The following is a 12,648-nucleotide window of genomic DNA, read 5'->3' as shown; positions in this document are numbered from 1 at the left end:
TACGGCTGACGTCAGCTCGAAGCGAGCGGCTATTGGTTGAAAGATAAGCGATTGTCAAGGGCAGCGTGTGACGAACCCATGTGGGCGGGGAGAGCATGGAGTTGCTCTCTGGCTTCTTAAGTTCTCTTCGTGGGTCTTCCAGGGAGAAAGCGCAGACCCGGGTCATGGACGAACGAGCCCTGGAGGTGTATGGTAATGTGGGGGAGAGGAGAGAGGGGGGGGGCCTTCCAGTATCACGCACAGACTGCTGGGAGACATTTAGTGACCCTTGACAGGTGGCTTGTGTGTTGGTCCTGCCATGGTATTTAGTATTTCCTTAGGAGAGAGAGTTGTGCAATGTGTCTGCTGTGTGGCTACTTAGATTAGAGTCCCTCTTCTAGGAAATGCACTCATCTGCAGGGGAGGCTCGGTAAATCGGTTAAACAGATATGTTTTATTATATTTTTAATGACACTTTCTGTTTTATATATGATATAAATGGTTTATGAGTGGCTAATATGCTTCCTCAAACTTTGTTCTTTCTGTACTCAGCCCAAGCATGCTGTGTGTCCCTGCTGTGCTACAGTATGTCATTCAGCCAATCAGGGCAGGGGAGATCTGTCAGTGATGCACAGCATTGGTTGCGCCTGCAGAACAAAGTTGGGCTGAGCAGCTTGCAAGTAATTAGTTATATATAAATTACTATAAGAAAAATAACTATTTGTGAAAGAGACTGGTTAAATATCCTATTCAGTTAAATTATTTCTTTATGTTAGTATGTATGGTGGTTTGATGTGTGAGTGACATTACATGGGGGATGTTTAAGTGCGCCTAAAATATAACCTTAACCTTAACTTGCTCTAACTCGCTCTTCCCTAATCTTATTTGTTTGTGACCCTGACATCTTGGTGCTATAGCTATCCTGCCCTGGCAGTGAATGTGTCCACTGGCCCCCCGAATTACTAACGACATGTAGAAAACAGCACCAATAGGAGAATATATGTATATTGTCTAAAGCCATGTGATATTTAATAAAGGCTTTTTAGGATATATTCTCCTATTGGTGCTATGTTCTACATTCCACTACTAGATTGGATGTCCGAATGTTCGTAATTTCATTTCGTAGGAGCTTGTGGTGCCTATTACAAAGCTGCATTGTATTAGAGATAGTGAGATTGAATAAAGACATACATTGATAAAGTGCATCTGCATTGCAAGTGGTATTTAATAAAGTGCTTCTATAAAGAATGGAATATAGTGTATATGGGCCTTAAAAGCTGCTGACTGAGATCCTCTGATCCTTAGTCAGCAGATGGTCTGCCTGTATATGGTGCCTTCCGATCAGTCTGTCTGGCTAATATTTGGCCTAAAGTTAGTCAGGTTTGAAAGTCCAATCAGTTGAGGTCCATCTCAGAGTGTTGACGGGGTTATCTCCCAACAGATTGCCATAGGCCTCACTTATGGTTCACTCATTGGTCAGGGCTGAATGATCAGATTAGCCCACTGTGTCTGTGGCTAAATTGCACAAAGATCTATTAGTGCTTGGCCAGCTTATCCTCAGTGACATACTGGTCTGGCTGTGGGACTTAAAGCAGCCCTCCAGCTATCAGGATAACTGCTGATTTTTTATGGTTCCTTACATCACATGAGCACAGGTATTGGACACCTTACCTGGAAACCCATTATCCAGAAAGTTCAGAATTACGGAAAGGCCATTTCCCATAGACTCCATTTTAATCAAATAATTCAAATTTTTAAAGATTATTTCCTTTTACTTTATAGTAATAAAACAATACCTAGTACTTGATTACAACTAAGATATAATTAATCCTTATTGGAGCCAAAATAATCCTATTGGGTTTAATTACTGTTTAAATAGTTTTTTTAGCAGTCTTAAGGTAGGAGATCCGAATTACAGCAGACCCCTTATCCTGAAAACCTCAGTTCCCGGGCATTCTGGATAACGGGTCCCATACCTGTACAAGAATATTTACTAGTAGATTAGATTTAGTTCATACCTAGGGCATGAGGAAACATTACTGAGCCCCTGTGCTGGTTTTATAAGTCATGTACAACAACATGGTTTAGAAGAAACATTGTTTAGTTGACCTATAATTCTGCGCTTACTTTCTCTGTTTTTTTATACCCTTGATTCAAACACATTACAGATCTGGGATCCCTTACCTGCAAACCCATTATCCACATTACCCAGAATGCTCAAAATTAGGGGAATGTCCATATTAGGCAAATCTTGTTTTTAAAAATTGTTTCCTGTATAATAATAAACCAGTAACTTGGGTCTACTGAATGTTTTAAGGAGTTTTAGCAGACTTAAGGAAAGATCTCTTATCTAGAAAACTTCAGGTGCCGTGCATTCTGGATAACAGATCTGAACCTGTATAGACCAAAGCACCACTGTGAATGGTTTACCCTGTCATTTGCATTACATCCTTGTAACATTCTCTTCTCACAGATATAATTCGAAATATCCGGGATCCTGAAAAACCAAATACACTAGAAGATTTGGATGTTGTTTCGGAAAGCTGTGTCTCTGTTCAGGAGTTGGATGAGGAATGTTATCTGGTTGTTATCAGATTCACACCTACTGTACCACACTGTTCCCTGGCCACACTTATAGGTAAGGCTAAGATTCACCGTTATCAGTACCACACATCTGAATTAGGGATTTATGTAGCATATTTGTTTTATAGTATGGATATTTATTCTGGAACCATGCAGCTGCTTTAATATTCCGTTGCTATGTCTCCTGGCTGCTTTCCGCTCCAGAGGATTCTTGTTTTGTGTAGGGAACATAAAGGGGATTATGTACCTGAATGCTGTGTGAACAAAGCATGAGTACAATAGAACCTTGATTTTACATTTCTTAAGGAAACTTGGTGAACATGCTGTAAATTGCAGGAAAATATTAATTCAGGGAAAATCTAAGTGACTATTGATATTTCAGCCCTCTTAAAATAATAATGTAAAGTGAAGGACAATGTAAAATCCAGTAGTTCGGGTTCTGCCACATATCGTATTTCTCTGCAAGCCTTCTGGGCTTTAGCAAAGCAAGATGTTTTCCAGCTTTACAATCCATAAATGATCCTACCATCTTGGCTGAAAATTCTCCTTCTAAAAATTCACGCTCCACTTTTTGCTTGAGTTGGATATCTGCTGTAAATGAATCTTTAACTCCTTCTGTGCCACAGATAATAAAATCTACATTCACATGCTAGTACCAGAGGTCTATGTTTTTTGGTTAAAGGTTAAGCTATGGGAAATACAGTAGCACAGAAAGGGATGATGAAATACTGTATGTGTCAGTGCACATTTTTAATGTTTTGTGTGCCTCAACCACACCCTTGTCCGTTATTTGTGCTCAGCTTGGTTCAGTATTCTTTATCTATGTAGGCTGGACAGGCATATCATGTATCTACAGAACAGGACACACAAGGGTAGGGTAATATGGATGGATCATGTCTCTGTGCTCTGGTTCTTGTAATTATTCTCCATGTACCTTGAAGTGGAGCCTGCACCGCCATACTCTGGATAGATGAAATGTTGGCAGCACAGTGGCTCACAAATGCTTTGTAGTGCTGGACTTCTGAGTTTCATTCTGGCTTGGGCACTATCCACAAGGAGATTGTCTACTCTCTATCTGTGTCTGGGAGGGTTTCCTCCCAGTACTCCAGTTACCTCCCATGCTACATTTTCTAAATGTAATAAAGGTATGGGACCTGTTATCCAGAATGCCCGGGACTTGGGGTTTTCCGGATAAGGGATCTTTCCGTTATCTGGATCTCCATAACTTGAGTCTGCTAAAAATCGTTTAAATACTGAATATGCCCAATTGGCTTGTTTTGCCTCCAGTAAGGATTAATTATATTTTAGTTGGGATCATGCTACATTTTCTAAATGTAATACAGGTATGGGACCTGTTATCCAGGATGCTCGGGACCTGGGGTTTTCCGGATAAGGGATCTTTCCGTAATTTGGATCTCCATAACTTAACTCTGCTAAAAATCATTTAAATACTGAATATACCCAGTTGGTTTGCCTCCAATAAGGATTAATTATATCTTAGTTGGGATCAAGTACAATGTTCTGTTATTACAGAGAAAAGGGAAAATCTTTTTTAAAAATTAGAATTATTTGCTTAGACCCCTATAGACAAATCAATATTTGATCTCTACTCAAACAGTATATAAAGATAAAGATGTTGTAACTGGACTATAAAATAATGAAAAATTGACTTTTCAGTAATTTAACCAAAGATTCACAGATGCAATTTCCATCTGTGGAAAAAGAAAGTACACCCTTGGTTCTATTACCTGGTATTGCTCCCTTTGGCAGAAACAACCTCAAGTAGGCATTTCTGATAACTGTCTGTCACTCTCTGACATCTACTGGGAGATTTATTTTCCTCCCCTCCATGCAGAATTTTTTTAGCTGTGCTCAGCCTTACATGCAGAACCTGTTTAAAATGTTCCTCTGCAGCATCTCCATGGCATTTAGATGCAAGCTTTAACTTGGCCATTGCTTCATTTCTTTTTTTCCCCCAACCATTCCTTACAGTAGATTTCATGTTCAGGGTCATTGTCACATTATGAGGTCCACTTGCCCACAGCTCCTGTGTTTGTGCATCCTGTTTCTAATGATAGATTCATGCACTATGGCACCAGTCATGGTGAGAACTATCTTTAAGAACCCAGAATATCATCACGGGACATCAGCATTTTGCCAAAATCACATTGCTGAAAAAGGACACCCAAATGCACTTTAGGGGAAAGTGCATATTAATACCTATGAATTTTAGGTCACACCACATTTTGATTATACAGCTGACTGTTTTCTCTACAACCTATCACTTTCCTTTAAAGCTAACCCATAGCCTGTAATGTGTGGGAAAGGAGAGTCAAAGGATGATTCCAACGACCAGTCGCTGTACATTTTTTGTATAAATAAGGGCTGGAGATCTGATACATGCTGAAGAGTGGTGCTCCTCTCTCCTGACTATGAGTAAGGGGGTTAGGAACAGCTTACTCTGCTGGGTGTTAGACAGTTGAAAAAAAGAAATGCCATGACTGTTATGGATGAAATAATTGGGGGTCATGAATGTATGGGCCCCCAGAAATTGCTGCTCAAGGCAGAGTGACTCCCCTGACTGACTCCCCTGACTGCATTCATTGACTTCACTTTTTTGCTTCCAGGTGAAATTGCAGATTGACATTCCTGCTGTATAAATTACCTTTAAGGTACTTGGTTATTGTACAGAAATAACAGGCCCCTTTGTTTGGCTTCCTCTTAAAATGGATTTTTTAGATTCTTTTGAGATCAGATCAGCTCTTTGGCTAAGGTGTTTAGTTGCTAATGGTGTTTCTCTCATGAGTAGACTTGCTGACAGGGGACAGGTGATCTTACCCATCTTACTTTACCTGATTTGCCTGTCATTTTTCACTTATCTAGTCAACTGTAGGTCTTTGGTAGAGTCTTAGAAGGTCTGTATTCATTTATAGGGACCCAAGGGCCTGTGCCTAGGGCTGTAGCTTTTGGGGGTGGATCTCGGGTGTCTATATAATAGATTTTCTTAAAAAAAAAAAAAAAAAAATCTCCCAGCTGCCGGAGAGTCCTATGGAAATCCAGCGATGGAGCTGGGGGGATGAGGAAGCAGTTGCAGCTACATCTGTTCTGATCCCTGCGGTTATTTTTTTACATCTTTTTATGACATAATTTGAACCTAGCCTGCAGACATGTATAATAGCCAGATATGGAAAACCTATTCTTGTGTATGGGGGATGGAGGGGGAGAATAAGTGTGGTTGGCAGATAGGTGGATTTGTCTGTGAGTGCTATTTCTCTAAGCTGAAGTGCTTTTATTCTCCATGTACAGGTATCGGACCCCTTATCCGGAAACCCGTTATCCAGAAAGCTCCGAATTACGGAAAGCCCGTCTCCCATAGACTCCATTATAAGAAAATAATTCAGAATTTTAAAATTGATTTCCTTTTTTTATGTAGAAATAAAACAGAACCTTGTAATTGATCCCAACTAAGATATATTACATTACATTAACATTTATTTATAAAGCGCCAACATATTCCGCAGCGCTGTACAATAAGTGGGTTACATACATTGGACATACAGAGTAACATATAAAGCAATCAATAACCGATACAAGAGGTGAAGAGGGCCTTGCCCAAAAGAGCTTACAATCTACAAGATATAAATAATCCTTATTGGATGCAAAACAATCCTATTGGGTTTAATTAATGTTTTATTAATTTTTTAGTAGACTTAAGGTATGGAGATCCAAATTATGGAAAGACCCCTTATCCGGAATACCCTTGGTCCCGAGCATTCTGGATAATGGGTCCTATACCTGTACTTTGAAGTGGAGCCTGTATCTCTGTACACTGGATAGAACACTGTAGACTCAGTATCTTGATCCATGCTCTGACTGAGTAGTTTTTATGATGGTTCTGCTTGAGTGTTTCCTTCTGGTTTTGTACCCTCCATGCAGAGTTTACCAAGAGCTTTGTTTATATTGATGCCACTTCTCTCCATAACAGGTGGTCAAATGAATAGTGTTGAACAGCAACTTTACTTCAAAGCCTCAAGCTCTTTTACCAGGCGATCAAGCACTCTCATTTATCTCTGGTCCACTGCTATGCCTTCGCTTTTAGCCAATCCCTGCCTTGCGTTCAGCAGTCTGTGTCTTGTTCTGTCTATGGTCTGAGACTACAGGAGAATATATTTGTGAAAATAGCTTAACTTTCGAATTAGCAATTTCTAATGGCAAAAAAATAGCAAAATATGGATCAAAGAGCACGGAAGAGGCCCGAAACATGTCATGAAAGGCATAACAATAAAGCTTTTTTTGCAAGGAAAACTACATCTTTTGTGCTCCAAATGGCTAATCCTTTGATTTTGTGCTGGGAGTTGCAGTTAATTGCTATGGAGAGCTGGGAAGGGGGCTGGGGTAGGATGGGAGGTTATTATTAAATCTGGAGCACCAAAATGTAATAATAACCAATGGTCCATATTTTTCAATTTTTTGCCATTAAAAAATTGCTAATGTGAAAGTATGCTATTTTCACACACTTTAACCCCCTCCCTTCTTTTATAAACAGAGCAATTTTGTTCAGAGCTCCCTATTTACCTTTGAAAAAACAAAGGGGCTTCCCAGTGGATTGGTAGATAGTTTTATCAGCTGCTCTGAGATTTTGTAGGAGAAAGTGGCAGGATGTACTAAAGTGAAACTAGCTTCATATTCTTGTTTAGTGCCAGAAATAACAGAAACCATAGATATTTCAGAGCAAGACCGATACATTCAATTTCTCTTGAAAAGAGCCATATACTGTCACTTTAAGGCAATATAACTGCGAGTTTGGTGTTCTTCAATTCTTGCATTCTATCCTTACCCCATGCTTTTTAACTTTGATTGCTTAGTAAGATTGTAAGCTCTTATGCCAATTTTGTATTCTGCTTGATGATGCACACTAACTACACTGTGCCATATAAAAGATTCAGCAATCGTATTGCACATAATTCACATCAGTCCCTGCCCCAGTAGCACTTACAGTTTAAGTACCTATCACATTCATACACACTAGGGAAAAGCACTATCTATGGGGTTTTTCTATTAAATACTGCTTTTGTGTGTCAAGAGCATCACTAATCCTGTGTCTGCATACAGGTCTGTGTCTGCGAGTCAAGCTGCAGAGATGTCTGTCTTTCAAACACAAGGTGAGCACAGGAACTTGCACTGTCTTAATATTCAGCCTTTTCCCAGTAAAGGCAGGTTTATTTCATATTATATAACTTCTTGTGAGGTGAAAAGACATGGAATACATGGTTGGACTGGGTTACCCAGTACCCACTAGAAAACCAAGTCAAGTTTCCCACCTGGACTAGTTCTGTACCATTAATGCAATGAATAGCCCTGTGAGTGGGCAACACAACTTTCTGGGTGCACTTGTGTGCCATTGCTCCTAAACCTTAGCATTTTCCAGAAATCTTAATTTTTATGTCTCTGAAGGTTCTCATTTATTCCAGGTAATGGTATATATCTAGTATATCTGTATATCTTTAGTAATAAGTCAAATCAACTAGACTTGCTGTATTTTCCTTGAAGAAATTTTGCTAGTCATCCGACTGGCTTTCTCAATACAGAATTCTGAATTGAGAATGCCAGTCAGACGACTTGCGAAACACCTTCAATAAAAATACAGTAAGTCGTCTGACTGGCTTTCTCAATTCAGAATTCAGTTGATTTGACTTAATACATATATCTTTATTTTTAACTCCTGAACAAACACAACAGCAAATCAGAAAAGGAGATCTCACCTGATCATTGATATTGAGCATCATATTCTTGCTTTGTTGAATAAGCTCTGCTGAAGGTCTCAATTTGTTGGTGAAATAGCATCACTGCTACTGTTCAAAGCTAAATGTTTTAATATATAATCAGTGGGTTAAAGAAAATGATTTAAGGCATTTTTTTCCTATTTATCACAGAATGTAATTTTATAGGCCAAGCAAATATAATGGGAGTGTATATACAACTCTTCTGTACTTGATCCAGCCATAATGGTAATTATTATTTTCTGTTTATAAAGTGCTGACTTGTACCACAGAATACAGTAGGGATCACAAAACCTTTTTATTTCACAAAAAATTAAGGTAAGCAGCTTGCAAAAGCTCACAGTCTAGATGATATGAAACTGGGATATAACAGGTGAAAATGACATGGTGGGGCAAATTTTTTAAATTACGAATTTCGGACTTAGTATGTTTAGGAAAAATTTGGATTAAATATGAAAATTGTGTTAATTTTGCGAAAAGTCGCGTCGTGCTTGTTTCCAAAATATCATGGTACAATCCGAAAATTACACAATGTTCGTATCCGAATGATTGTAAACGGCGCGAAAACCTTTCTGAGTTTGGCGCTTCAGTGCATGATTTTGGAAGCCTCCCATAGGAGGCACGTGATTTCGTTGTACAAATTGTCGCAAAGTACGAAAAAGTTGCAAAAAATTAACGAAAATATCGCAGAAAATACGCAAAAGTTGTAAACTTTAGAAAAAATAAGAATTTTTTTTTGTATTCGGACCTGTCGTACTTTAATGAATGTGCCCCGGTATGTCTACTTAAGCTAACAGACCATTCCTACCTGGCATTAACGTGTAACAGAATCACAAGGAATTCCTTTATAGACTGCATGTTCAAGTATGTTCACCAGGTGGTGCTGTTGTTGCATAGCAATATGTTCACATTTTTTTTTTTTTTTGTAATTCCTTTCTAAATGCCATCATTTTATACCACACACAGAACCTTTAACCCCTGATCTGCTGATAGATTATGCACATTGCAGAGAAGAGGAATTAATGACAAATAATTTCTCACACACCCACTGCTTTGGCTCAGAAGCTGGGGTTGTAGGGAGGTTTGGCAGATCCCTCTGCATTCCAACCTCTTCCAGCCTCTCTGGTATAGTTGTAATCAGGGTTTGTACTTTGTTTCAGGGAAAAAACAGTGTTTTTTGGTCATTCTTTATTTGGAGAACAAAAAACGTTAACACATTAAAGCAAACCTGTATCTGGCAGAGATACTCCTATCCATCAGAGCTTAAAGTTTATTTAACTTTCATTTTTCAGCTGGAAATCTATATTTCTGAGGGGACTCACTCTACAGAGGAAGACAGTAAGTTACTACCTACTTTCCGACTATGGCTGCTAGTGCAGGGTATAAGGCAGGCCACCTACATACTATACACTTCATGAAGTAGCTTCTTGTACATTGAGCGAAAGAGCTACCACTCATTCACTACATATTATTTTTACCTTGTTCTAATGGAAAAAATGTTTTACCTGTTCTTGATTTTGTTGGCAGTTTAACTTGAAAATTCCCATTGATAACAAGCAGTCCGGCTTAATTTCATCTCCTAGACCTCCTTTGTTATCTATCGTATGTTTAAATGCATTGATCTAAGACTAACATTCAGACTGAAATTGTAGGATAAATCTAAATCAAAGGATGTTCTGAACATGAAATAGTTGGCAGAGACCAGTCGTACGAAAGTGACTTATTGGAAATACATTGTCTCCCAAGGATACTTGCACGGATTTTATCATTATCCGATCAAAATTTTGTAACCTGTCCGACTAAACAACCAAACACCACGGTACGAATATTATAAGGACAATAATTTGGAGCCCACACACGGTCTGAAAATCACACAAAACTATGTTTCATACGATTACATTTGTGCATGTATAGCCAGATTCACAAGAAGTCAGCATAAGGCACGGTCTCATGAATATAATAGCCACTAATTGACTTCCATAGGCACATGTGTAGCAAAAAATAAGTCTGTTTGTTGCCTGCATGGTCCATAAAACCAAGCAAGTATAGATATACACCTTGCAGCACATTGTGCTGTACACAGTAAGCTCTCTGGGACACTTGTTCATGTCAATGACGCAGCGACTGGCCTCACCATAGCCAGCCATGTACGATAGACCCATCCTGGTTGCCCACTTGCCCTTGGCTTGAGGCTCACAACTGTGTCCCTTGACTAGTGCAGAGTGACATATGAGTGTTGTATTATCATTAATATTTTATACATTTATTTTAACTAAGGTTTTGGTCCATACTTATAAAAAGCCTAAAAAGGCAATTCTCAAAAATACAGCAAAGGCCTATAAATGTTAATCTGGACATACATGGGCAGATTTAAGCTGCTGACTCAGCCCCTTTACCAGCTATTCAGCCTGTGTATGGGCCATGCTGAACTTCCTCTCTGACAGATATTTGACTGGAAATCGGCCAGACATCTGTCGGACAGATTTTATAATGCTGTCAGGCCAGGACAATATCAACTCGTTGATGTGGTCCTTTTCCAGCAGCTTGCTTTTCACTTTGTTATGACCAGATCATTGGAGCAAGGGTCGAATGATCATATCAGCCCAATATGGCCCAGCACATAGGTGGCATTATTGTTAAAGGATCCATTGGTGTGGTGAAGTCGTCAGGTGTATGGCAACCTCTAGTTGGCGGTTATTTAGGAAGTATCATTTAAGAGAATAAATATGCCCTGTAGTGTTCTTAAAATTAACGTGTGACTGCTTTTTGTCTTTAAGTTAATAAACAGATAAACGATAAGGAGCGGGTATCTGCAGCCATGGAGAATCCAAATCTGCGGGAAATTGTGGAGCAGTGTGTCACAGAACCGGACTAGAGTGGTTCTAGAGGCCCAGTAACCAGCTGTTGCTGAATGCTGATCTAGGAGGTGTGGTAGATGGTATCCCTGCTCAGCGGAGGCCATTATATCAGATATGCAGTTGGATTCATTGCAGTCTGGACTTTTTTTGTTAAAAGATGCAAAGGTGGTAACGGACCCTGGGCTCGAAAGTGTTCCTGAAATAAATACAGTCCACTTTGTTTGCACTGCCTCTGGGTTTCTCAGTGCTCCAGACGGAGATTTTTGTATTGCTCCACTCAGGATGGAACACAAAAGGCACTGAAGGTTACTTGTGACTGCCAATGGGTAATTGGTTTTGAATGTGAAAGAGCCTATGGGCATTATAATAACCTTCTCTGTGCTCTACAGATAAATAAAATACATATTTTTTACCTGTTTTGTTGTTGTACTTTTAAGTACTAACACTTTCATGCAGACAAAGGGATTTGTTTTTTCCAGGGGTAGAGTGCATAGTCTGCAGCTTGTTGTAACAACAGGATTTGCAGTTGCGTTACTACACAACCAGTGTATTAAGAGCCTAGATTTGTGATGTGACCCACACTGATCCCTGACACCATTCTACCAGAATGCTGACCTTTGGAAACCAAACTTACTCAAGGGAGCTGCTTTCAGTTGCTGATAGAGTTGCCAAGAGGCTGTGTGTGTGTGTAGCATATTTATTGCATAGTAATGAAACTCCCAGTTTGCACTGTAAGCACCAGTCTGCACTACACCAGAGCCGTGTTATTCTGGGAGGTGAGTTAACGTTGCAAAATATGGCTGTCCCTAATCCCAGCTCACACCAAACATCTTACAGATTTGTTATATTTTTAATGAATTGTCATTTGTTAAAATAACTGTTTGAGAAAATAGGCTTTTAAAGTCTTTTAGGCTGACATCTCCTGATTTCTGCAAGGTGAGCAGTTCCGTTCAGCTCCCCCCCCCCCCCCCCCCCCCCCCCCCCCACTGCTTTCAATATACTGTGCTGGGTTTTGGAGCCAAAAAGTACTTTTTGTGGTATCTTTTTTTTTTTTTTTTTAGGCTGTAATCTAATTCAGATGCAGCAATAGTAGATCCTCATGGTTCTGTCTATCAAATGGGGTTATGTAGTAAAAGGTGCTGTTAGTATCTCAGAGAAACAAATCAGCAGGTACCTGCTTTAAAGCAATCATCTTATTGGTTGCAATAGGTAACTGCTCCTGGGCAAACTTAGCACCTTTTAGTAAATATTGGGGGGGAAAAAAAGTATATGCAACAAGGGGGGCGGGGCCAACGTTTCATTATCTGGTGCCCTAATATTATAAGTGCATATTCTTTATACTTTTACCTACAGTAATGCACAGTTCCTTATTAAAACTATGCAGTATAGGTGTTGTCATGATCATTACTAGTGACTATAAAGATTTGCATTCATCCAGGTCATGGCTG

The 12,648-nt window shown here is 39.4% G+C and overlaps 1 protein-coding gene across 1 annotated transcript; it reads left to right on the top strand.

The window, feature by feature from the left end:
- The first annotated feature begins 8 nt into the window (after positions 1–8).
- Positions 9–11,612, top strand: ciao2a (cytosolic iron-sulfur assembly component 2A). The gene is made up of 5 exons (XM_002932949.4): positions 9–192; positions 2,453–2,617; positions 7,675–7,724; positions 9,635–9,680; positions 11,120–11,612. Exons 1-5 carry the CDS (start codon positions 96–98, stop codon positions 11,215–11,217), a joined length of 456 nt encoding a protein of 151 aa, XP_002932995.1. The 5' UTR covers positions 9–95; the 3' UTR covers positions 11,218–11,612.
- The last annotated feature ends 1,036 nt before the right edge of the window (positions 11,613–12,648 follow it).

Source organism: Xenopus tropicalis, chromosome 3 (genome assembly GCF_000004195.4).
Source record: "Xenopus tropicalis strain Nigerian chromosome 3, UCB_Xtro_10.0, whole genome shotgun sequence".
Lineage (NCBI taxonomy): Eukaryota > Metazoa > Chordata > Amphibia > Anura > Pipidae > Xenopus > Xenopus tropicalis.
Note: the sequence above shows the minus strand (reverse complement) of the source record. Positions and strands in the feature narration are given on the sequence as shown.